This window comes from Rhinolophus ferrumequinum, chromosome 9, assembly GCF_004115265.2.
Source record: "Rhinolophus ferrumequinum isolate MPI-CBG mRhiFer1 chromosome 9, mRhiFer1_v1.p, whole genome shotgun sequence".
Lineage (NCBI taxonomy): Eukaryota > Metazoa > Chordata > Mammalia > Chiroptera > Rhinolophidae > Rhinolophus > Rhinolophus ferrumequinum.
The window spans coordinates 37,175,700-37,201,933 of NC_046292.1; the positions used below are offsets into that span (position 1 = coordinate 37,175,700).

The following is a 26,234-nucleotide window of genomic DNA, read 5'->3' on the forward strand; positions in this document are numbered from 1 at the left end:
CTGGATGTTCAGTGGGAGGACCGAGAGGGGAAATAGTGGGTGGTGATAGTGGGCGGTGGGGAGGACACGCGGAGAACCGTTGCTGATTGCCTCCGCCTGCAGGCTAGCCCCGCCCCCAAGAACCGCTGCACTTAATATTCACAGCGCAAATTATTGATCGGCCAAGTCAGCCGTTGCGAACTGTGGCGGGTTGCCCATTGGCCTCGGGTGCCACGTTCCCCGCCTCAAAATATAAAAGACGACCATCGGATTTCATTCTTAGGTTCCTGCTCGGGTCTCGGCGACCTGGCAAACCTGTTCTGCATGCAGCGCATGGTCTCGGTGCTTTGCAAAAATGCCTCTTCCTGCTGGAGAAGAATCACTGGACCTTATTTTTCTTTGCAACTGCAGTTCTTCCACTCAGGGATTATGCAACTAACTGATGCAAGCTCCGAGAAAACCAAACTTGGTATCCCTTATTGCAAAACTGCCCTGGCTCTTCAGGGATCCAGGACGTTAAGTCACTGAGGGCGTTTAAAGCGCAAAGCTTCTTCTCGTTGAATCTATTTGTTTTTTGTTGTTATTAAACTTTGTTGGTTTAGTATTTCTCAATTTCCCTCTCTGATGCATAACAGGTCAAAATTTCCCATCTCTCTTCCTGAGTGGAGATTAATTGTGTCGCACTAGTTGACTCCGACAGTGCTCACTTAATGCCTAGTGAAAGACAACTGACAGAGTACACGCCCAAACAAAAATACACACCGCCCTTTTATTAGGCTCCCTACATGTTGGAGGCACCGACACAATTGAACGCTCCGGAGACTGCAAGCTCCAGAATGCCGCGCGGCCACTTGTCCCTGCCGCCTTTCTATTGGGAGGCACAGAGCAGACTGGGCTTTGTAGTTCGCTGATGCTCTCCCGGGATAGGCTGCTCTGGTGAGGGCCGGCTATGTCACGTGGACCCCGCTCCCGCCGCCGCCGTCGTCTTTCTCTGTCTTGACTGAGGCAGCCATCTTGCTCTTGCCGCGTGCTGGTGTTGGAGGACCCTCCCTGCTTCAGGTGAGACCCCCGGCGGTCCCGCCACTCCACGGCCACAGGCCGCTGCGCACGGTGTCCCCCCGCCCTCTTCTTCCGACACCCGCCAACCGCTCGGGCTGCCACTTCCGCCGTGGAGTGCCAAGTGGGGGCGGAGGTGGCTAGCCTGGCCTCTGGGTTACCGGCGGCGCAGCTGGGGGTCGGCACCTGAGGGAAGGTCCCCAGCACCACCGCCCCTTGTGGGGGCGAGCGGGCCCGAGCTGTTGCCACGTAGATCCAGTCCCAGGAGGCGGGTGGTCCCCTGCCTCTGTCCTGATACTCTTCATTATTCACAACAACAGTGCTGTGAGCTTTGAGCTGTATACAGCCTCTCTGTTGTCATCTCATTTGATCCTTCCCTACAGATAGGGAAACTGAGGTTAGCAGCCCCTGGCCCCCTAGTGCCAGGGACCGAATTAGGATGCAGCGCCCTTCACCTGGTAACGGCAGTGTTTGTTTACAAGTTGGCCTCCCACTTAGATATTGCCTTGCCCATCCTTATAGCCCCATCACACTGCTGGATGCTTAGTAGGCTGTCAGGAAATTGATGACGGACTGACAGCACAGTGTTACACAGCTAGCGAATGGTGGTTTCAACTGTTTTCACTATACCATAGATGTCCCCTCCGGAGTGGTAACAATAGTTACCAGTTAAGTATCTACTGTGAGCCATACCCTGTACTTGATAACTTAACCTTTAACCCTTAAAACAACCCTGTGAGGTGTGTGATGTTACACCTTTTCTAATACAGAAGGAACACAAGTTTAGAGAAGTAAAATACCTTTCCAAGACCCTAAGGCGTAGAACCTTGATCCTTCTGATTCTAAAGTCTATGTCTCTCTTTCTCTCTTAGAGAAACCCCACATAATAAAAAAGTAGGGACTAAAAGTTGCAATTATTTTATCTCTGCGTAAACATGTATGTGAAAGTGCCTACCACAATGCTTGGAACTTAGGCACACAATGGATACTTATTGTAACCTCATTATTTACACATTTTCTGGAGTCCTTGAGGAAAGGGCTAAAAGATTCTAGGATCCCCAAGTCCCCCAAGTCATATGAGCTTAGGAAGTTACTTCTCCCTTTTGGGCCTAGGAAGTGACTTCCTTCTGGGCCGTCATGTGCAAATATATTAAATTGGAAGGGAGGTGAACTGTTTTTATTTGTTCATAATTTATACCCTGCTGCTGCTTGCAGGTATTTGAGATGGCCTCACATACAAGACAATAAAGTACAGGTTGATTGAGGAATAGGGAATAAAACCAGGTGTTTTCAAGATTTAGTCCAGATTCTGAGTTTGACCTCTCTTCTCAGAGTCCAGTCCTCTTTCCTACTTGAATTCCACGCACCACAACCTGCTAGTAGACAATGAAGCATCCTTTTCCTCCCCTATCCCTCTTGAGCTGCCAACCTTGCTAAAATGCTTTTTCTCTGAGATACTCCTTGGGAACAAATTCTCTGTTGTCCTGATGACCTCGAATAGAATCTGTTCTTTCATTTACGCATTGATATAATGAGTTAATTTTGTTGCTTTTGTTTCAAACAAGTCAGGAGTCTTTATCTTTGTCTTGACTTCTGTCTTCTGTCTCTTCTCGGGGATTGTCACTTCAAAATGCAGAAGAGCCCAAAAAGTATACCCTGTGTCTAGTTCTATAATATTTTCACTTAGCTCCTTTTTTGTAAAAAAAGTCCTTAGGCTCTTTGTTAGTTCACTACACTTTCATGGCCAATTCCTTTAAGAAAAGTAAATATTGGTCCTTTTCTGTGGATATTAAGTACAGAGATTGGGAACTACATCAGCAAATTTTAAGTCTATGGCAAATTGAAATAGGTACACACCTAAGACTTTTGTGCTCTTAATCACACTTTCTCCTATAAAAGAGTGTTTTTAGCTGCTTGAGCATTATGATACAGTGCTGAACAAAAATTAAGGAATCATAAATTTTAAGTGTTATTTGAGAACTGCACTTTATTTGGCCTTAAAGCAGAGATATATACAGGTTAGTGCCTAAGTACAGTGTCAAAATACAGAATGTGTAGTACTTATGTAATCTTTGGTTCTCTTTCATCTCTCAAATGAAAACAGTCTTTTTCATCTGGATGATTATAAAGAGGTTAGAGAATTGGCCAAAAAAGGTTTGATAACAGCCTTGTCTTTTATTCCACCTCCCACATCTCAGTAAAGATCTGTTGATCCACAGAATAAGTAAAACAAGACTTCAACATTGGCTTTTATTTGTTTTTATAATGTGGAATGTTATGACCCATTATAAACTCAGGAACTTCTTTCCTTAGTATGAATATCACTGACCAGACTAGGATTCATGACTTTATAAGGTTCTCAGAATTTTCAAAATCAAGATTAGCCTTAAAAAGCTTATATTTAAGAGTTGTCTCCCGGCTTCCTCCCTCAAAATTTAGTATTAATATAGCAGAGATGTGTTTTTGTCAAATTGTGCAGGGAGGTACTTTGTTTGCAAGAATATCTTGACAAGTATGACATACTACATCAGTGCAAAGGTATTGGATGAACTTTGTGGAACGTGCTGCAGCAGCACTGAACATCTGAAAATCTGGTTCTCTTTCCCTCTTACTAACACACCATCTGCCCTTGAATAGAGGACACGACTACCTCATATCTTGATAGCTACACAACCTATTGTTGAATTTCTTCTTTGGCCAGCTTTTTTTTTTTTTTTTTTTTGTCTTCTGTTTATGGCTTGCAAGGAATACAGAATGTGTTTTGGGAGAAAAAAGTCTACTTAAGTGTTGTGCTAATAACATTTGGTAACAGCTCTCTGCTGTTAAAATCTTTGAGGGAAAAACTGGCTTGCCTACAGAGATTTTATAATTGGTTAGGTTTTACTGAATGCCAAAGTACCAAATCATGCTTTTAAGGAGGGATCTTCAGATAGGTAACTTTGAATCCCATTCTATTTTCTATTTGTATATTCCACTCCGTCGTGGTATTGTTTAATTTTGGTTCTCTTAATATCTGGTTTATGAAGCAAGAAAAAGTTATTACTATTTATTAAGAATATAGATGTATTAATATCATGGTGGTGACGAATACTGCAAGCTCAGTGAACTAGAAGGTACTGTTGCATAAACAGTTATTTTATTTTGGTAAAGCAGTGATTATAACAAATCTATTTTTCCCCCCCTAGATTTACCAACAGCATGAATCAAGAAAAGTTAGCCAAACTTCAGGCTCAGGTCCGGATAGGGGGCAAGGTGAGTGTGGCATAAGAAAAACTGATAGGAGAATGCATTATTACCAGATATTATGATTATGATTATGATTTTGGATTTGTGGTAATTGAAAATCTAAAATCTTTTCAATAATCAAGATCAAACCACATTCCAGTTTGAAAATAACTTGTCTAGGTCTAAAATAGATAACTAGAATACTCTTTCTGATGGTGAAGTGGAAATAGCCACCTTTGTTTGAATCCTCTGAACATCTGGTTGTTATGTGACATGAACAAGTTACCTAGTCTTGTAAAGCTTTCATTTTCATATCTACAAAGTAGAAATAATCATACATAAGATGCTTCTACAGACCAGAGCAATATTTATAAAACACCTAACATGGTATCTGGCACAAAGTAGATAATTAAATGATAACCAGTATTATGTTAGTCTTTCGTGTGGGGCATCCCAGATATTAAGGTTACCTCATCTTGACAGGATACACTTAATGCTACAGTTAAGTTTATAAGTAGTTTAACTGGAGATGCTCAAGCTGTTTGTAGGTTTTGTTCATTGCTAGGTTTTCCTCCCAAATTTCTGCCTATATGAACATGAGCATTCTTATTCCATGTACTCTTTGAAGCCTAAAGAAGAGCTAGTTCTGAGCATCAAAAATCTTTGATTCCCTTCAGCTCTGGCCCCAGGTTCAAGGAGAATATTCTACCCTTATCTCTGCCCAGTACAATCTTTTCCTTTGCAAAATGAAAAGCAAGAACAGTGCTTACCTCAGACGTGGGCAGGGGTTGGTAGGACAGACACTATGTAGCAGCCCCATTGTGTCCTTTACTTTGTTGATAACCACAGCTCCTGGTGTCAGGACAGGGGAGGGTAAAGGGAAATAGTGACTAGTACTTGCTCCTTTCATAATGATACTGTTATATGACTTTAGAGTCATATTAGCACATTCATGTAACCAAAGTAGTTACATTGTAGCATCAAGTGTAGTGTAATATACCAATGTAAAAACTAGGGACCATAGAATATACCTGGAAGAGCTTGATGCAGAATATCACTATTTTTATATATATATATTAAAGTAGGTAGTTAGCACATTCATTCATTTCACTAGTTTATTGAGCACCTACTATGTGCCAGGCACATAGTAGATAAACAAGTCAAGGTTTCCTGCTCTTGACACAGCTTGGAAGAAAGACATGCTCAGAATTACACTACAGAATAATAAATGCTAAAATAAAGTACAAGGTGCTCTTGCCTAGGAGAAACAAGGAAGTCATCACTGAGCTGAGATTTGAAGAATAAGAATTTATCACCAGGTAAACAGGTGAGAGGGTAAGTGGGTAGGTTGAAAAGGGATTGTCATTCTCACACATGCAAAAGCACAAAGGATGCTAAGATAACATGGTGCTTTAATGGAATGACTTGCTTTAGTTTGGTATAGTTAGAGTTTAGAGTATATAATGGATAAAGAATGGTTGGAAATGAAACTATCAGGTAATTTGGGGTTGGATCATAGCCTTAAATGCCATACTAGGAGCTTAGAATTTTATCCTATGGGGCAACTATTGAAGGATTTTAAGAAGGAAATAACAGCCATTTTAGAAAGGGAACTGCTGGCAATGTGGAAAATGGAGTTAAATAGAAATTTGCATAGAGAACAATTGAGAGGCTACTGCTGTAATATGTAAAATGTAGGGATTAGAATTGATATGACTGATAGAATATGGGGGATGAAAGGAAGACAGAAGAGTCTGGGATGTCCCCCATATTTCTGGCTTTAGAGACTGGATATATGGTGGTACTATCAGCTACAAAACATAGGAAATATAAGAAAAATAGTTTGGTGGACTGATAAGCTTTTAGACATGTTGAATTTAAGGTGTCTGAGGATCATTTGAGTTGAGGTATCCAGCAAGCAGTTGAACCATCCTGAGTCAAGAACGCTTCACAAATAAATGAGCACCTATGTAAATAGTCACTTCTAGTCCATCCTGCAGCAACTGGATTTCATCACAACCTCTGCTGCTACTCACAAAGCTCTCTTCCACTCCCACCAGAGTTGCTGAGACTGAAGCCCCTGTCTACCCTCAGTAAGGCTGACGACTGCAGGAGCTACCCAGAGATTGAAACCTCCATTCCTTTTCCCTTACTCCTGCCAGGTCTCAAAAAGGGTTAGCCCTCATGACTTAAGCTGCTTTTGTTGGTGTTGCAGCTCTGCTTTAGGTTTTACTTTTGTAAATTGGCCCAGGAACTTTATCGATTATTTTAAATAATTTTTCAATGGAAAAATGTATTTATAGAGTTTCAAAGTATCCATTTAGAAATTAGTTTTTTATATCTCAGTAAATAGTACAATATTCAGCCTATTTGCTCAGGCCAAAATTCTAAGCATCATTCTAGAGTCCCTTTTCCTACATCTAATCCATCTGTAAGTCCTGTTGGTTCTTCTGACATATTGAGCTCTCTCCATCTCCACTGCCACAACACGCGTCTTTCATCAGAACTGCTATAGTAGCTTCCTGATTGATGTCATTATAGTTGATTTTCCACAGCAGCCTCAGTCATCTTTTAATATCATAAATCAGATCAAGTCTCTATGCTTAAAACCTTCCAATGGCTTCCTAGTGCAATCTGAATAAAATCCAACTCCTGCCTGTGGCATTCTAGGCTACATGACCTAGCCCTTGCCTATCTTTCTGATTTTATTTTCCTCCTCCTTTCCCATTGTTCACTCTTCTTTAGCCATACTGGCCTGCATTCTTTCTCTAAACATAACAGGTTCACTCTTGTTTCATTTTGCTGGGATCACTCTTCCCTAGATCTTCCCATGGGTCTCATTTCATATGTCACCTCTTCATAGGGGCCTTCCCTGAACATTCTGATAAAGTAGTGCTTAGCTCCCATCCAGTGCTCTGATCAATGTATTATTTTTTTCTTAATACCCTTATCCGATTTGAATGACCGAATTTATATATTTATTGACTTTTCTCTCCCACTATAATGTATGCTCCTTGCAGTAAGAACTTGATCTTTTTCATTCCTGGATTCTAGGACTCTAGTACACTTACATAGAGGCATTTGATTCTTAATTATGTCATAATCTCCAGTTTCAGAATATCTTTAGACTTTATTGTTGGGGTAGTAGGTATTGTTAAAAAAAGCATTCCTTATAATGTTTGAAAGTTGTTATAAAACACTAAATTGTCTTGAAGTTATAAATTATTTTTTATTAGAAAATTTTTGAAATATAATGTGTTGAAATGATAAAAGCTGGATATTGGAAAGAATAAGACGTGGCTAGAACTGACCTTCAAAAATCTGGATTAGGCTAACAGACACAACTCTGAGCAGTATTGTTAATCATTACTATTAAGTCAGCAATTTCTTATGTGGGTTTTAGTTAGGGTACTGTGGATTGGAAGACATGCGATTGCAGTTGCCAGATGCAAGCCATGCTAACCCTTCTGTTTGGTTATTTTTCAGGGTACAGCTCGCAGAAAGAAGAAGGTGGTACATAGAACAGCTACAGCTGATGACAAAAAACTTCAGAGTTCTCTAAAAAAACTGGCTGTGAATAATATAGCTGGTATTGAAGAGGTATGATCACTTTGTAAATTGTTAAATTATGTAGACGAATAGCACATTCACAAATCATTATCCATACTTTTCAAATGTAAAATATCAGCTTACATTTGGACTCTGATATTGTCAATCAGATGTCTTTGATTGATTGCAGCTGTTAAATTTGCTTATTGTATAAAATTGGATGATTGTCCAAAAAAAATAATTTTAGTAGACAGCTAAGGAATTCATCATACTTGTCAGACTCAAAGTTTTTGCATGTATGACAAAATTATGGAACTCATCTTGAATTTAAATGTAAGATAGTTTTTCTAATAATACAGAATAAAGAAACCCTATGATTTCATTAAATAAAGTGGACTTTTTTCCCATAAGAGCACCATTCTAATCTACAAAGTCTCTCTAATTACTGCCTCAGCCAAGAAGCTCTAGCAATAGCTTTCCGTGGATTAGATTTCTTGCTAGTCCTCTTTCAAAAATTTTTGTTAAATTTTTAAAATCATTTTATTATATTTTGATGATACTACTTTCCTCAAATATGAAGGCAAAGATTGATGTTACTTCAAAAGACACTCAAGAAAAATTATCACATCAACTATTTGTGATCTGTTAGCTATCTAGATCCACTTCTACCTAATGATTCCATTTCTGATAATTACCAATGTTTAAATTTTCACTGCTATAAGTTAGATTTAATTATATCATTACTATCTGTGGTACCACCTCACCAAAGAGAGGGAAAGTACATGCCTTATATCCTGTATTAGTGAGCAACTATCATACAGAATTCATTATTTACACCATTATAGATAAAAGAAATCCCCGTCAGTGTTTCCAAGGACATTGCTTTTTTTTCCTTTTTCAGATGTTAATACAGGTGTTATTTCCTCTCAGAAGCCTTCCTGGTAGCACACATACACATTTGTACAAAGAAGGGTTAGGTGCTTTCCCTATGTGCCTTATAATGCCCTGCATCGACTTTTGTTATAGCATTTATTAAACTGAATTGTGAATTCCTTTTTGTTGGTGTTGCCAATACAGTTCTAAGGTGTTGCCTTTTGAGGAGTCATTGCTCCAGAACATCACACAGAAAGTTGATGGTACATAATAGGCATGTACACACTCTCATTGTGCACCCGTGTAAATGCTATCTTCCAGCCCTCACAAACTAGTTGTATAGAGAAAATATGCATGAAGATAATTAACAATGTAAGGTAGCAGCTGTCAAATTTCTAATATTTGAACTTAAGATGGGGAGAATTTTTACTTTTTCCTTCTTTCCCTTTCTAAAGTTGAATTTTAGAACCAAGATATTTATACTTTTATAATGCTTTGCAGATCTGAAATAATTTTGTTGAGGAATATCTGGTATGCTATATATAATCTGGCTTGCGTGAAACATTATGTTTTCTGTTACTATATTTAAAACAATTTTTTTCAATTTTTTCTAAAGAAAATGACACACATTTGGTTTAAAAACAGCTGTTAGGAGGGGAAGGAAGCTATTACATTAAATGTATATGTGAAAACATGTACAGTATACAGAAACACTAAGATATGAAAAAATATGTATGTTAGAATAGACAAAACATTAATTACAATTTTGTTATGTTTAATTTGGGATGTTTTAAACTTGTTTCACAGTGCTGAACTCTGAAGAATATACTATCTTTTTGTTTTTGGGCAGTTTAAGAAGAGCAGGTAAAAACTTTTGAAAAGAGAAGACACTATTGCCAAAAGTAATAATACTATGTTTTCTGTACTTACGACCTACGAAACATCAAAAAAGTAGAAAGCCTTCAGTTTGGTGGGTGAGGAGCAGGAAGATCAGTGGTGGGTTTCAAATCACATTGAATGTACTTCGCCAAGTAAAGTTCTAATCTTACTTTCTAGGCTGTCAGTATTGGTGATTCCCTGCCCCCAAAACGTAATTTATGTCCTCTTCAGAAACTTGAAAAACCTGAAGGAGTGTTTGGATTAAGACAGGCTTCTCTGGTCTTTCATTTATTCTTTAGTTTGTTGATTTGCTGTAATAATTATAATCATATATAGATTTCTTTTACATGTTACCAAAGACAGATAAATCCAAAGCTGAAAAAAAGTAAGGGACAGGGGAGTCAGAGACTGTTTCATATAAAATCAAGTTTTAGGAAGGAATTCCTAGGTGAACTCCAAGAATATAACCCAGAACTAAATTTCTGGAAATGTCTTACGTTCTGTGACATTTGAAGATATTTGGATGTGCTTCTTATTTGGTAATCGAGTTGGATATAGTGATAGCTGTCACCTTTCTTGCCCTGATAACATGACTCTATCAATAATAGGAGCTGTTCCATAATCATTTTTCATGATTTTATAAGATTTATTTGATTAAAAATGTTATCAAAAATCTGCATCTCTGGTTCAGATGGCCTCGTTGTTTCATGGAGTTTTACTATTCCATTCAGAGGACAGCTTCTATCTTTACTAGGGTATAATTCTGCCTGTATGAAATTTTGTCTATCTTTCCAGTCATAAGTAATCAATCCTTTCTCTGTACTTCCTTCCATTGCCCTTAGCTTAAATTGCTCTTCTATAATACATTTATTATTAGCTCATATTGTGGGGGCAGGTAGTCTGTTTTTAGTAGATGATAATGAGTCTTGACAGCAGGAACCATGTTTGTTTATTGTTTATAGCATGCTCACTTGCATGATGAGATATCTGTCTTGGGCCTATTAGGAGGAATTATTCTACAACAAGTTAGCCATAGGACGCTGGAGTCCAGGAGAAAGCTTAGGGCCGGAAATGTAAATTTTGTAATTGTACACATAAGTTTTACTGTTTATATTTTCCTCTTCCTGGTTCTTATTTTTGCCTGAACCACTTGTACTGAAGGAGGACCTAAAGTTACTGGCTGACCCTTACCACAGTTCCTTCTTCCTCCAAGTAGAGCCTCAAGTGCCAATGTTTCAACACCTCTGAGTGCAGGAGAGTAAAAGGGAAGCACCATAGCCCATTCACTTTATTATTCCAAAACAGCTTTACTTTGTCTTTATTTCCTGCTTTTTTTTTTTTTTTACTATATTTTATTGTGGTAAAATAAATAAAACATAAAATTTTCAGTTTTATCCATTTTTAAGTGTACAATTCAGTGGCATTAATTACAATCACAATGTTATACAACCAACACCATTACCTATTTACAAAATTTTTCATTATTCCAAACAGAAACTCCTTACCCATTAAGCAATAACTCCTGTTTCCCTCTCCCTCAGTCCCTGATAACGTCTGACCTACTTTCTGTCTCTGTGGATTTGCCCACTGTAGATATTTCATACAAGTGGAATACAGTATTGCCCTTCTGTATCTGCTTCCTTTACTTAGCATACATACTGTTTTCAAAGTTCATCCATGTTGTAGCATGTGTCAGAACTTCACTCCTTTTATAGGCGAATAATATTCCATTGTATGGATAGTACCACATTTAATCTATTCATCTGTTGATGAACATCTTTTGTTTTTAAAATAGCTTCCCCACCCAATATAAATGTATATTGTCAGTGTAGAAAATTAGGGGTATGTAGAAAATATGAAGAAGAATATTAACATTCAATCATAATCCCATTAAACAGAAATAACTACTATTAGTCTTGTATTTCCCATTTTTATATGCATATATTTTTTATTTTATTATTTTTTTAAGGAGGGTACGGCTCACAGTGGCCCTTTTGGGGATCGAACCGACAACCTTGGTGCTACCAGCACCACGCTCTAACCAACTGAGCTAACCAGCCACCCTGTATGCATATATTTTTATACATACATTTCTGAGACTGTTAGATGTACAACTTGGAATCTTTTTTTTTCTAGATAGTATTATATTATAAAAATTGTTTCATATCATTAAAATACTCTTCTTAATCATCAGTCTAGATGTCTACATATAGTCCAATATCTGGATACACCATAACTTAACATTTCTTTATTATACATTGTAATGCTTTGCTAATAAAAGAATACATGTTGGACTTTAATGTATATAAATAGTTAACCTTCATCTCTGATTTCCTTCAGATAGATTTTTGGAAATACAATTACTGGCTGAAAGAGCATGAACATTTTTAGAACTCTTCATATTGCCAAATTGCTTTTCAAAAAGGGTATACCATTTTACACTATTTACAGCATAGCTGTGGAGAATTCATTTCATTAGACTCTTGCCACCAGAGCGTAAGAGAAAATGATCCCAGCATATCATATAGTGTTATGACAGCTGTTAGCTTTAGCTTACATCAACAATAATAGGTTATACTTCATATTAGCCTTTAGAAATAAGCAGTACTGAGCTTTTTAGAAGGATTGAATGAGAAAGGTACTCATGGGAGTGTGTACAAAACCCATAATCCTCAAAATATGACTCACAACATCCCAGATACTTACATGCCTTATATTTTAAATGTTATTTCACCCCATTAATATATAGGAGGAAGGCAATAAAAATGAATTTTTTTTGTTAAATATTTGAGTGCCACTGCATATAGGAAGGAGTGGCAATAAAATTTGATTTTAAGACAACTGTCAATTCTCAGAACTGCAGCTACCCGGGCTAGTGGGGAGACTTACATACAAGAAAATCACAGCAGAAAAATTGAAACCTCTTCTCTGAACTGAGAGGGCAGTTATCAGTAAGAGCTATGGAGTCAAATATAACTTTGTGAGCTTCCTGTAGCCTTAAAAACTTACTGCTGTGTAAGAATAAAACAAGCATCAGATTTATGAGATAGAAGGCTGCTGTGATTTTTGTGTGCCCTACTCAGAAGCCAGTGAAGGCAGGGATTTTTAAAGTGTTGATAGCAGCATAATAGTGCCACCCAGCAGTTGCCAGAAATGATTTAATGGCCCTAAATTCTGTAGGACAGTCAGGCTGATTCTGAAAGGTCAGAACAATAGGAAAAGTCAGGCCAAAGATACAGCCCAGGAGGCTCTGGGCATCTTCATTGGCGGCATTACTGATGCTATTTCTAAACCTTGCATTTGGATGCTGAGGTCTGACAGCATCCATTATTTTAGAATAAATTGTATAGGAGGTGTCCATTCATTCAGCAAATTTAAGTGACTGTTGTGGGCTGGACACTTGGGGGCGTACTGTGTCTCGTAAGGCATGGTCTCTGATCTCAAGTTCACCTTCCAGTAAGGTCAAAGACTTGAAAACAATTATACTCCAACAATTTAATTTAATTTAATTTAATTGTAATACCCATGAAGTGCAGAAGTTGCATAAACCACCTTGAATTTTCACAAAGAAGCATCTGACTCAGGACTTGGATAAATGGGACTTTGCAAGGTGGAGAAGCCGAAAAATGTTCTAAATAGTGCAAACTGCATATGTAAATGCACTAGGCATGAGAGGACAGAATACTTTCTGGTAATTATAAGACATGTCAGTATTTTTAGAGGGAAAAATAAGAGCAAGGGCATCTGGTATTTTGGATTGGGGTCTCAAAAATGCTTCCTCCTCTGCTCAAGTAGCATACTTTACTTTCAAGTACCTGTTAAGTGGGAAAAACATTTTGACATAAAGGAGCTATTTGATTGATTGAAAAAGGGGCCTGAGTGCTGATATAGTAGCTAGTTTAATAGTCTTTGTTTACTTGTCTGCTCCTTGTTCTTATACTGTGTATAGATTATATGTCTTATTTAAACCAAACATCAGTAAATCACTGGAAAAAGTGAATTCTCCATATGAAATGCATACAGTTTACTTTGTGAATTTAACAAATTCCTTATTCCTGCTTTTACCTCTAAAAGGGAAGTGTCTTAACTGACCAGCCCAACAATTCATCCTTTGATAGTTTCTAATAGCTTGTGTCTAGAAGCCTTATATAACCGTCATTGCTCAGTAGAGAGGAAGGAATGTTAGAAATAAAATATTCTGGCCTTTTTAACTTCTAATATTTCATTCTCTCTATTCTAAAATTAAACTCTCCACCCCTTTCTGGACCTTTTTATTCATGAAGCTTCATCTTTTATAAAACCCCATTTAAAACAACCATTAATAAATTTATTTCTGTTTCACAGTCTGAGATGGCATTCATCTTGCTTTTCACACTAAACTCAAACAACATATTTCAAACTACAAAGACCTACAACAGGATGTTGGAAAAGAAGCTTGAACAGAAGGAAAATTCATAAAATTTGTTTATTCTTTTTGGCCCCATGTTAGCCTCTTACTTATTCTGTAGCCAGATATTATCCATATGTCTGTGCTGTTTTCCTTTTGCATTCTCAATTTAGCCTATATTCTGAAATAAATAATTCTTTAGTAAGCTTTCATGGGGCCACAGAATTGAATTTTTATAGGCAAATAAATGTTTTAAGAATGCTAATGACATTGTAGGAAGGATACCAAACATAATGTTAAGAAACCCAAGTTCAAGTTCTGAGTTTGCATATACTTGTATTTTGGTATGTTGCTTAACCAAGAGCTCGTCTTTAGTATTTATTTCTTTAACAACAGATTTGGACTAGAAGACCTTTAAGTTCAACAAATATATGGCCTGAAAAAAGGAAAACCCACACAAATGTGTGGCCTTTTTTGGAACAAAATTGATTTCAAATCTCTTGTGATTTTAGGGTGTAAATTTGAAAAACTCAAATTGCAATATTTGAGACTCCTTTTCACACCTGGAAGTATTATAAAAATCCTTTATTAATAAATTACATGGTTTGGTCTTGATTTAGAAACTATAGTCCTACCATATGTTTATTCTTTTCACTAAAAATATGTGATTCTAGGATAGATCCAGAGCAACGTCCCATTTCATCTCCACTATGCCACCTCCTTCTCAAGCCATTTCTCTCCCAGATTTTTAGCCACTTTAACATTAAACCTTTCTAACTAAGCTATAATTATCTTCAGAACTATATAATTTATTTTTTAAAGTTAATATAAAGTATTTTTAACTCACGATATTTGTTCAGAACAGCTGCATTGAATGCTTACTGTGTATAATACACATAATAGAACTTTAAGTACAGTACTGAGAGAGGGAAGGGTACAGAATTGAAAGTGATCTTTGTCATAAAAAAACAAAAAAGGGAAATGATTTGTGGGGTTTAGTTATAGTTTTCTAGGGGATTTGCCTTTATTTTCTCTGTGTTCCAGGTCTTGCCTGAAATTTAGAAGCCCCTTTCTTCCCCTTCCTTTCTGGTGCTGTCTGTCAGTGGTGGTGATCACCTCTGAGGAAGAAAAGCCCACTTCCACTGACTATGGAGAACACTCAGCATCTCTGCTTGATTGTGACAAGGGCAGTTTTTGGATGGATCATGAAATGCTTCTAAAGTAGCCAAGTGTTAAATCTCCTAACCTTTTTATACAATAAGCATGTTACCACCAAGGTAACTCACCCAGTGGAGTCAACTATATAGTGGAATCACATTATTTACACATTTAACTTAGGCAAATTCAACTCTACTAAAACACAGAAAGTGAGAGAGAAAAATAACTTTTAAATAGCTCGTGTTCAACCTTCCTTTTCAGTAAGTCTCAGACAATAGATTAAATCAAATCTGAAACAGTCAATTCATATTGGTGAAAGCTATAGAAAGACTATGAGGATGGTTTTAAAGGTTTCCCAGTAATTAATAAAGCATGCTCAAGTGGCCAGGCAAGTGGGTGGGAGAGACATTTACAAGGTTTACTAAAGGTTGAGAAACAATACTTTAGAATTAGAAGAACTGACAAAATCCTCTTCAAGGAATGACATGATGAAAACAAGAAATTTTTATAAATTTACTAAATGTACAAAGGAGTGAAACACCTGATTGATTAAATTTCTGAGTGTTCTTTACGGATTTTCAGTGGTTATTTTTGCCATACTATATTACCTCGTTATAACCTGTTCCCTAAGTGAGAGGCTGTCCCACCAAATGGTATCTGTACCAATTTAGTTTAGTGTATAAATTGAATAAGATAAATAGATATTTCATTAAGAAGCCAGTTGTTAGCTGATTGTTATATTATTTTTAAATGTGGGCATGAACTTCTTTTTCATAGAAGTATTCGAATTTAAAATCTAGATTCTTTGACCATCCTAGTAATTTGTGCTATTTACACCATTTTACTTTGTTGCGAGGGTCTTTATCCACCCATATGCACTGCTTAGATAATTACTACCTTGGGATTACAAAACTACCAAGCACAAATACATAATTGGCTAAACTGTTTTTTAAAAAGATACTTTTAGTTGTACCTAATATGTGAAGTATATTTTTCTTTTGTGATCATACAGGTAAACATGATTAAAGATGATGGGACAGTTATTCATTTCAACAATCCCAAAGTCCAAGCTTCCCTTTCTGCTAACACCTTTGCAATTACTGGTCATGCAGAAGCCAAACCAATCACAGAGATGCTACCTGGAATATTAAGTCAACTTGGTGCTGACAGCTTAACAAGTCTTAGGAAGTTAGCCGAACAGTTCCCTCGGCAAGGTAGGTGTTGCAATTTAGTACCTCTTTTCCGCCCCACTTTAAAGAAACTAATGATTTAAAAGGTGTCCTATTTTATATTGGAAGGATTTGCCTGTATATATATATTTTGCTTTTATAATGTTACTTATGTGCTTCATAAATTTTTCAGTTTGTTTCTTTAATAATTATGCAATGTGGCATAAGAATATTTGGGTACATTTTGATAGTAATATAGAATGTTGAGAGTAATTACCTAAAAGGAAAGTGCCAGGATCTGCAGGCCACATTTTATAAACAATCAATTTGATACTCACTTCTGACTAATGACAAGAACATAGTGTTATCACAGAACTGTATTTTTGTTTTAACATTGTTAACTGTACTATAGATGCAGCAACCATACGTTCTGAATTTCCAAGATAGTTCTGGTTTCAAATGTGTCTTGTGACCCCTAAAAATCAAAGAGCCTATTATTTCAGTGCTTATACTACATAGATACTCTCTTACACGAAAAGAGATGGAAAAAATCTTGAATATTGATTTTTTAATTTGGAGAATATGGAGTTTGGAGAATAAATTAACTATACTGTCTTTATTCAGACTAATCTGTATTACTCCATTTAAATTTTACCATCACTGCCCATTGAAATTGCCAGCTGTATTTAGTATATGTCCAATGAAGTTAAAATTTAAGTGATTTTTATGGCATTAGATTAGACAATGTTTTGCCTTTTCTGAACGATTATATCAGATTTAGACAGGAGAAAAGGATAAACAGTATAAGTGTCTGTAGATGTCTTTGTTCTCAGTGACTAATTTTAAAACAATCTTTTTGTAGTGTTGGATAGCAAAGCACCAAAACCAGAAGATATTGACGAGGAGGATGATGATGTTCCAGGTAAGTGACATTTCTTTAGTTTTCAGGTTTTTAGCATTCTGCTTATCTCATTAATTCATTGCATAATGACTTACAGTTTTGGGTTGATGAGCTCGTGAATTTAAATTGATTCACAATGATGAGGCTATGATCTAATGAAAAAGAATAAAAGCCCTCTCATTTAGAACTTAGAATCAAAAACTGTCACACAAAGCTCTGCTGCCTGCATTTATTATTTTGGAATCACTGTGATTATAAATTTGTATAGTTATCGTTATTACATTTCTGTGGGAATTTTGATTGACATATGAAAATGCTGTTCACTTAGTAGTTTGCATTGACCAAAAAAAGATTAACATTTCCTTAGTATTACTGTTTTAAGCAGATAAATGAAGCATTATTAGTGAAATGCCACCAATTCATTTCTGCCCCTTGTCCTGTATATTTTGAGGCTAATTCTAGTAGCAATAATTTTGTTTTTATTGGGGTTAGAATAAAATACAGGAATTTACCTCATTTATATCCTTAACTCATGTACTTTTTTTTCAGATCTCGTAGAAAATTTTGATGAGGCATCAAAAAATGAAGCTAACTAAAATCTCTCTGGTTTTTGGAAGCTGGCATGGACTAGATTTAACAGATCAGCTTGTGGTTCCAAAGTTTTACAGACACGGAGAACATCAACTGTTACTAGTTCAGTAATATAAATATTTTGTATATTAATAATGCTGTTTGTTCAGCATTTTTTGGTCATTTGATTTTGCATTTTGCACTTCCTCCCAGGATCTGTTCTTTTGGTCAAAATACGAAGTATTGATGCAGTTTGAGGGTGTTTTGATTTTTGATTCTTGGCTTTTTCTTTCATTTTTTTTGTTTGGGGTATTTTTGGTGTATGTATGTGTATGTATGCGTGTGGGTATGTGTGTATACAGTGGAGAGCAAATTGGAAAACAGTTCTATTTATCCTCTTCCTTCCCCCAATAGAAATAAAACAAATCTTTACATTTGTTACTTTTTATTTTTTTCTAAGAATGCACAGAATTAATGAAAAGTGAGTATTTTGGATTTCAAATCTGAGGAGATTTTATCCTTGGACATTTTATTTTAATTCGCTTGGTTAATGTATTTTTCATACATGTCTCTGGGTTTAAAACGTCTTGAGATATTTTCACCAGCTTCATGCTGGTGTAAATGGGCAGCATATCTTTGGTGCAGTTGCCTTAGTTTCACTTACCTAGTCAGACCCAGAAGAATTTCTTCTACTAGCTTCCTTCCTAAATGCCGTTTTTCCTCTCCTATTGATTTCTAGTTGGCTTGGTCAGCTTTCGGTAATGCTCTAATGCTCTTCCTCCCCTTCCCCCTAGACTCAGAAGGGTGTTCTCCATATAGAGTTAAGTGAGTGCCTAATCCTTTTTGTAAGACTTTGTTCCCTCATCTTGAGGAATAACAGCTTCATCTTCAACTTTTTATTTCCCCCTTGATTTTACAGTTTGGTAGATTTCAAACTGGAATAGCTAGCATGTGCTTGCTAAATAATTTTACGCCAGACTTATCCTGTATCCTAGCTGTTCTTAATAGCAGGTGCAAAAATGCCTCTCTTTCAGCAAGGTTGAAATTGGGAATGTCCTTTTTGAAGCAGAAAAAAATAGGCCATAGACTCATCCCCAGCACAAATGGGCATTCTATGAAATGTTACGGCCCCCAGGAGGATTTCTTCAAACATTTCCTATTCTTGGCCTTGAACCTACCTCTAGATTGGATCTTGCTAGTATAGCTGCTCACAGCATCCTCCTGCATGCTTAGAATAATGCTTGGGGCGGAACACTGGTAAAACACAGTATTTATTTTTTACCTCCTTTCAGAGGACTTGGAGGTAAGTTGCATTCGTTCATTCAAGTTTCCCTCTTGCTGTCTGATGATAAAAGCTTGCATTTTGCTATATCAGCATTTCTTATAGCCAATATTTAAGGATAAGATTTAGAAAATCTATCATTTCCTGGCCCATCATAAACTAACTATGGCTTAACCTTGCAGCATATCAACTTTTTTTCAAGCTAGATATCTTTATTTGCTATCTAAAGTGCAAGACCAACAACATATCAAGGGATCTATAGACACAAAGGCAAAGCTCCTGTGTTTTTTTCATCCAAACACCTCAATTTATTTTATAAATTTGTTCATCATCCTGTTATGTTTTATATAATATATGGACTTAACTACAAAATAAAATAACAGTAATAAAATAACAAAAGAGGATATTTCCTCTTGTGTTTCTCTTATTGTTGTCTACAGAATTTCCTTCTTTTGTATTTTTCCCTCTATTCCCCACCCCCAAATGAATTTTAGCCCAGTCATTATTTGAAATAATGTTTCATCCATTGTTAGGTCAGTCGCTTTAAATGGTCTATATAGTCCAGAATTATGTTCTTCTGATTGTCCCCAAGGGGCACACTGCATACTGTGGGCCAGAGAGGGTTGGGGGGCATCAAGTGGTTAGGGACATATAAGAGATAGGTAGTATAGCAAATGAGAAAAAGAGCACATAGTACCTGGGAGGCGTGAGACTTGAGTGCTGGTCCAGACTCTGGCAATAGCTATTGTAATCCAGGAGAGGTCACCTAATTTACTCTGAAATTCATCATTAGTCAAATGAGATGTTTCTAAATCTTATTGTTTCTCCTGCTCCTGTAGTTCTGTGAATCTCATTTCTGAAAATTCTCAAGGAGGTGATTTTACTATCTTTTCAGAGACATTGGTTTTTCTCAATAACCATAAAGCTTTTTTGTGGTATATGCTGCGTTTGATCACATTTTAACTACTTACCCAGAGGAGCTCTGGTCAGTATTTCCTTTTATCCTGTTGACAACTCTTAATGGCTGGCTTCTCCTATGGTTTCTTCTTCTTTAAAAAACTATTTTCGTACCTTCCACTTTCATGGGCAGAGCATACTGAGATCCTGACTGAACCCAAAGAAATGTTCCTGCCTTCAGAGTGAGTAGTCATAAGTAAGAGTATGGATGAAACTTTGGTAAATTGTAGTGTTCTTGGCATAAATAAGAATTACATAGTTTTTAAAAAAATATATGAAGTAGTTACTAAAGAAGTACTTTTTACTAAGGTTAGGTATTTATTGCCAAAATAACTATAGAAGCATTTTCTGGAGAAATTCACCTTAAATTTTGGGGATAATTCAAGAAATGTCTGCAAAAAATTGATTCTTTAAACTGAATTGGTCTTAATTTTTGTGGTTAGTACTTTCAGTTTTTGTAAAGCTTCTTATTTATCTGTTTTGGCGAAGCCCAAAGTAAATAGTTGGGACCTTATTTTCTTTTTATCCTTATTTTTCCTATTAAGTAATGGTTTAAGAATACATCAAGCACCTTGATTTGTTAAGTAGTGTTTATGGGATTCCATTAAATTAATTTTAATAAGCCTACAAGGTTCTTGTGAAAACCTGTATTGGGATATGTTTGATTTGTTTCTTTGTTTTAATTCAGTGTTTACCCCGAAATATGCTATGTATCCATAAGTAAAATGTCGTAAGACCGCATGGTATAGTAGGAAATGCACTGGTTTTTACATAGAGATCTGTTCCATTGCCTACCATGCTGTAACCTTTCCAGCAGGGCTGCTCCAGTGCACAAATCCAGGGGCCACCATTCATCCTAGTGTTCCAGGGGGTGCCATTTTCATAGAATAGAATGTGAATTGTGCCCCTGTAATAGTGCAATGATGGCATTGCTCTCTGAGTCTGTTTTCTTCTCTGTAAAGTGGTGCCTGAGTCAAACAGGCTTCCTTAGAAGCCCCCTAAATGATTAAGATGAAGGTGAAAGATGAGTAAAGTGTGTTATCTCCCAAGCCATGGCAAAAAGGAGCTCGTGGTTCAATGCTCAGCAAGGCTCCATTCCACACTGCAACACTCCAGTTCTACCTGCACTACTCTGCCATGTAGAGTTTGCCTGGATTATCGTAGCCTCCTCATTGGTCTTGCTTATGATTTACTCTCTCCAATCCTTTACACAGGAGCCAAACTATCTAAATTTCATATCTGAACATGTCATACCCAGCCAAGGTGATGAGGCAGGCTGCCGAGGATGCATATAACTTGTAGTACATGATCCCTGCAACAAAGACCCAAAGTAGCTCGGTTAACCTGCGCTGGCCAGTGGATGGTGTCCCTCTGAGCCTAGATCCCAACGTGTCCCTCCTCTCACAGTCTCGAGGCTTGGTGGGGCCAGGGAGATGCGTCTAGTTGTCTTGCTAAGGCCCACAAAATATACAAGATTACTTCTGACAAAATTGTTCCAAAAGCTATTTGAGATGCAATACCAGTGAAAAAAGAGCTGTCACAAAAACAAACACACATACTATTTTGTTTTAAGCATCTATTCCTTTGCACATATTTTTACAATAGTACAATATTAGGGTCATTTGATTTTTTAATACTTTTCCCATCTAGAGAATGAGCACCTTGATGGCACATGGCATGTCATACATCTTTTATCCCCAACATCTAGCATAGTGCCTAACATAATAGTCTAGTCATGATCATAACAACTAACACTTATTGAATACTTACTACTATAAAGAGTTATTTAACTCTCTTACAGTCCAGTGGGGCAGGGATTATAATCCCACTTTTAAAGAGGAACAAAAAATGGTTTGGGAAAGTTGCCAAAGGTCACACAACCAATTGGTGGGAGAACCAGGATTCTAATCTAGATCTATCCAATTCCACAGGCTAAACTCTAAACATCACCTCACACCACTCAAATGTTTATTGGGATGACAGTTATGTGGCTGTGGCTTCTAGACAGTTATCCTCATCAAATGTCACTCAATATTAGCCTGAAAGGGAAACCTGTCTTAAGGGTTACTCAGGAAGTAAAGTTTGAGGTTTTTTAAAGTAGGATTTGTAATTTTTTAAATATATATTCAGGTGTTGACTTTTATAAACTCAATTGGATATTTTGCATACCTGGGACAGGATCCTTTCTGAGGATAAAACAAGTTTATGAAAGTGACTTTTTCCTTTTACAAAATGAGTATAAGAACATATATATCTTGTATATTCTTTGTGGAATGACTGACCACCAAGGTCAGGTTGTCTTGACCATGACTGAATCCAGGGAAGCAAAATCTAGGTCATCAATAAACTTCCGAATGCTCATTTTATCTAATTGGACCTCACAGTGGTGGTGGGGTGTGTTTCCCACCCCCAGTTCCTGGAGCATAATGGGACAGCAAATAGCACACAGATGTGTTTCATGGCTTCTGCGACAGGCACTGTCCACCTGCATCAGGGGCCACCCCACCCTGACAGACATGAAAGATACAGGAGAATTCTATCTTGCCACTTAAATTATTTTGCCTTTTATCTGCTTTTTCTTCCTTACCTCAGGGGCCTGAGGGATGTTGGGTGGTGGCAATAAAGCAGAACAATGAAGCTCGATTGGCAATTGGTTTGAGAGTCTTTCCTTAATTGCCCGAGCCTAATAAAATAGAACTAAAACCCGAGGCATAAACGTGAAGTTTTCCACAGCTTTGTGCTCTATCCTCCATAACATCGTCTCATCATGACCTCTAATTTACTAAACTACATGGTCACTTTTTATGTTCTTGATGACCTTGCTCAATGGATTACAATAATTTAATTTTGGTTTATTTTAACTCTCAAGTTTGCATGTACTGATCTCCAGGCACTGTTTTAGAGACTAAGTGGGACGTGACACTGATAACCCATCTATCTACCCACACACCCTCATCCACCCCAACTCCTGCTTTTCTTCCCAGTTCTAGACAGAACACTTTTGAGAGCCAAGAATTCTCCCTTCTGGATGGCTATGCCAGTTTGAGTCCTCCAGAGAGCAGACACTAAGAGACAAAACACAGGAGAGAGAGAGGGAGAAAAGGTTGGGTGGAAGCACTATCTAGGCTGCCTTGCAGTCTGAGGAAGGATGGGAAAAGCCATCAGGGAATCCACAAGCCAAAGTCAACCATCAGAGGAGTCGCATGTCTCTCCCAAATAGGTCTGCCTTAGTATTCCTGCCACACTCAGTAATTGATGGGAGTAGCCCATGGGAGGCATGGCCTCAGTACAAATGGAGTGATGGATTTCACAGTTCAACAGCTGGACCATTGGTCAGTTACCCTCCCTGTAGTTGGAGGTCTAGAAATCACATTTTCATGGCCACCGCAAGGAGATAATTACTAAAATGTTTTATAATGTCCTGTACGGGAAGCATCTGCTTTACCTTTTAAAAGCATCATCTAAGGTGAGATCAGATAGCTTTACACCCATCATTCTATTTAATTTCAAAAACAACTCTCTGAAATAGGTAGTATTGTTATCTCTGTTTAATCAATGAGGACAACATGGATCAGAAAGATTAAGTAACTTGTCAAAGATAACACAGTTGATCATGCAGGTGTCCTGGCTGAAATTTAAACACAATAGGTCTAACTCCAAAGCCAATGTCACAGACACTGTGTTTGGGCCTGAGTTAGTGAACAAGATAAACAGTCCCACCTGCAGGGAGTTGACAGTACTGATAATTCTCCCAGCAGTCACGTTCCTCCTTTGCTCTGCAGCTTTGACAGCTACCATATATTGATTGCTTCTCCTGCTAGTCACTATGCTGAGTGCCTTACAGACATTGTCTCACTTAGTCCTCAGCACCCTCCCTGTTAAATGGGTATTACTAGCCCTATTTTACGTATGAAGAAACTGAGATTTGGAAAAAATTATAGCTATCAAGTATAGCTAATGTTTATTGCGCTCTCACAATAATCTTATGAAGTAAGTGCTCTTGTTATTTCCATTTTACAGATGAGGAAAGTGAAGCACCACTGGTTTAGTAGCCTTCTCGAGGAAATACAGCTAAGTAAGTGGTGGAGTCAAACCTGGGTACTCTGGTTTCAGAGCTAACTTGTTTAACCACTATGCCAAATTGCCTAATGCCAGGCACCCCAAGTCTGTCTGACTCCAAATTATCCTGTCTAGACCACACATTGCTCTTCTGCTCAATTGTTCCCCATTCATTTCTTCTTTTATGGGGGGAAGGGAACCATTAGAGAAAAATAGTCATTGAGTATCTACTATATATGTTATATACTAGAAAAACACGATATCCAGCCAACGAGGTATTATGCAGCCATAAAAAAGTTCTTAACATATTGATATAGTGTAATCTTTGTGATATATTAAGTGAAAAAAGCCAGGTGCAGAAGAGTATATATAGTAAATGTTTTATGTGTAAGAAAGAAGGGAACTACGAAACAAATGGTCTGAAATCTTTAAAAAATGTCAATGTGATGAACTAGAAAGGTTAAAGGGTAAATATTAAAAGACACTAAAGAGACTTGACAAACTAAATGCAACACTCAGTAATTCCCCAATAGAATTCTAAATGGGGAAGAAAAAGCTATAAAGTGTTAAATCCTAAACTGTAAAAGTTTTGGGTTGTTACCCTGCTTGCGTGTTTTACACACACACACACACACACACACACACACACACACATACACACAGAGGAATATGAAACTTCTGGATCTGGGTCAGAGATAAAACTGTTTTTACTGACATAGTAATCTTAGCACCAGTTTTCTGTGCCCTATTTTCCCTTGGGGTGACAGAAAGAGGGCCTAATGTCACCAACACACATAGTGGAGTTTGTACTACATGTGAGAAACTCCAAAATTATGATTCTCAGAGTTTATCTAGGATGGCCTTCACAGCTGCCATCTTTCCTTCCCTCCAGAGATTAAGAGACAAGTCTTTGCTCTGGAATATAAACAAATCCTATCTCGGCAGAGTGGAAAAGATCTCTACTTCACCTTCTTGGAATGTAAATGGCTCCGGGGAGAGGTAAGACTTTTCTCTCTCCAGAAGCTTCATTTTCAGGGTTGCTATTCAATCACTCTTTAATCCAGAATTTTTTTTCTCAGAAAGCCTTAATCTCGCAGAAATGTGAAAATATTTGGGGAGAGTTGTTTCTTGACCTATGTAAGGGACACAAGTGGGACAGTGAGTGTAATTTGCATATGGACTATATGTTAGACAAAAATACTGAATGACTGTTACATTTCTTGAAATTGATCATTATATTATGATACATTTTTAAATGTCCTTTTTCTTAAGAGAGAAATGCTGAAGTGTTTAGGGATAAAGAGTCATGATGTTTGCAACTTGCTCTCAAATGGTTCAGCAAATAACACTAGCAATACTATGAAAAAAAAGATAAATCAAATGGAGGCATGTTAATAATAGATGAATTAGGGGAGGGATAGTTAAACTATTAAACATTAAACTGTTCTTGCAACTTTTCTGTAGATTTGAAATTTTTGAAGTAAATGATCTTTAAAAAGATACAGGAAATAAGCACAAACACTAGAAGAATTTTAGAAGCTATTAAAAATTCTTACCTATCAAGAAAGGAGAAAATGGGGTGGAGAAGATGAAATAAAAATTTCTCTAAATATACCTTTTAAAATATTTTGACTTTTAAGCCATGTAAAATGTTACATATTCAAAATGTTACTTAAAAAGCAAACACTAAAATTGAAGACAAATTAAACCAAATGGACCTAATTCTATGTCAAATTGCTACCTACTATGATTACTAGAGAGAAAAGAATTATTTCAAGTGTCTTCTGAACACAGTGCTTGCTGTAATCCTAAGTAGGATGTGGGATAAAGTCTAAGGAGAAGAAGAATTTCAAAGAAATCTTAAACTTAAGAAATCTTAAATCTAATCTTATTGTTAGTAACATTGGTATTGTAATTTCCAAACTATTTCATGCATATTGGATAAAGCAAATGAATAAATATGTTAATGTTATTAGAAACCATGATTTTCATGTTAAGAAAAAACAGATATAAATATAATAGAACTTAAGAAAACACTTAAGCTTTAATTGGAAACATCAATATTATCTCATGAGTTTTATAATATAAATTTTCTAGCTCTGTTCACTGAATGAGCTCAGAAGTAGTAGCACCCCAATAGCAATAAACACGTTTAGTGCCCAGATCTTGGCTTCTAGATATCATTCCTCA

The 26,234-nt window shown here is 36.9% G+C and overlaps 2 protein-coding genes across 3 annotated transcripts; one reads left to right on the forward strand and one right to left on the reverse strand.

The window, feature by feature from the left end:
* Positions 1 to 637: 637 nt before the first annotated feature.
* LOC117027599 (uncharacterized) lies at positions 638 to 1,396 on the reverse strand. The gene is given in 2 exon segments (XM_033115517.1): positions 638 to 1,347; positions 1,349 to 1,396. Coding segments are annotated over 2 exon segments (702 nt in total). The 3' UTR covers positions 638 to 693.
* On the forward strand, positions 914 to 19,509 carry BTF3L4 (basic transcription factor 3 like 4). 2 transcript variants are annotated; one of them, XM_033115518.1, is made up of 6 exons: positions 954 to 1,038; positions 4,221 to 4,287; positions 7,747 to 7,860; positions 16,119 to 16,320; positions 17,138 to 17,197; positions 17,726 to 17,996. In XM_033115518.1, exons 2-6 carry the CDS (start codon positions 4,234 to 4,236, stop codon positions 17,770 to 17,772), a joined length of 477 nt encoding a protein of 158 aa, XP_032971409.1. In that variant the 5' UTR covers positions 954 to 1,038; positions 4,221 to 4,233; the 3' UTR covers positions 17,773 to 17,996. The 2 variants fall into 2 exon arrangements, with proteins under 2 accessions (XP_032971410.1, XP_032971409.1); XM_033115519.1 differs by lacking the exon at positions 4,221 to 4,287 and having other exon boundaries at positions 914 to 1,038; positions 17,726 to 19,509.
* Positions 19,510 to 26,234: the final 6,725 nt, after the last annotated feature.

What these genes read in the sequence shown, in the direction of transcription:
- BTF3L4 (XM_033115518.1), top strand. Translation starts at nt 4,234, where the DNA reads ATGAATCAAGAAAAGTTAGCCAAACTTCAGGCTCAGGTCCGGATAGGG. An exon ending in AGGTCCGGATAGGGGGCAAG is followed by an intron (nt 4,288 to 7,746) that starts GTGAGTGTGGCA and finishes GTTATTTTTCAG; the next exon opens with GGTACAGCTCGCAGAAAGAA. An exon ending in CGAACAGTTCCCTCGGCAAG is followed by an intron (nt 16,321 to 17,137) that starts GTAGGTGTTGCA and finishes ATCTTTTTGTAG; the next exon opens with TGTTGGATAGCAAAGCACCA.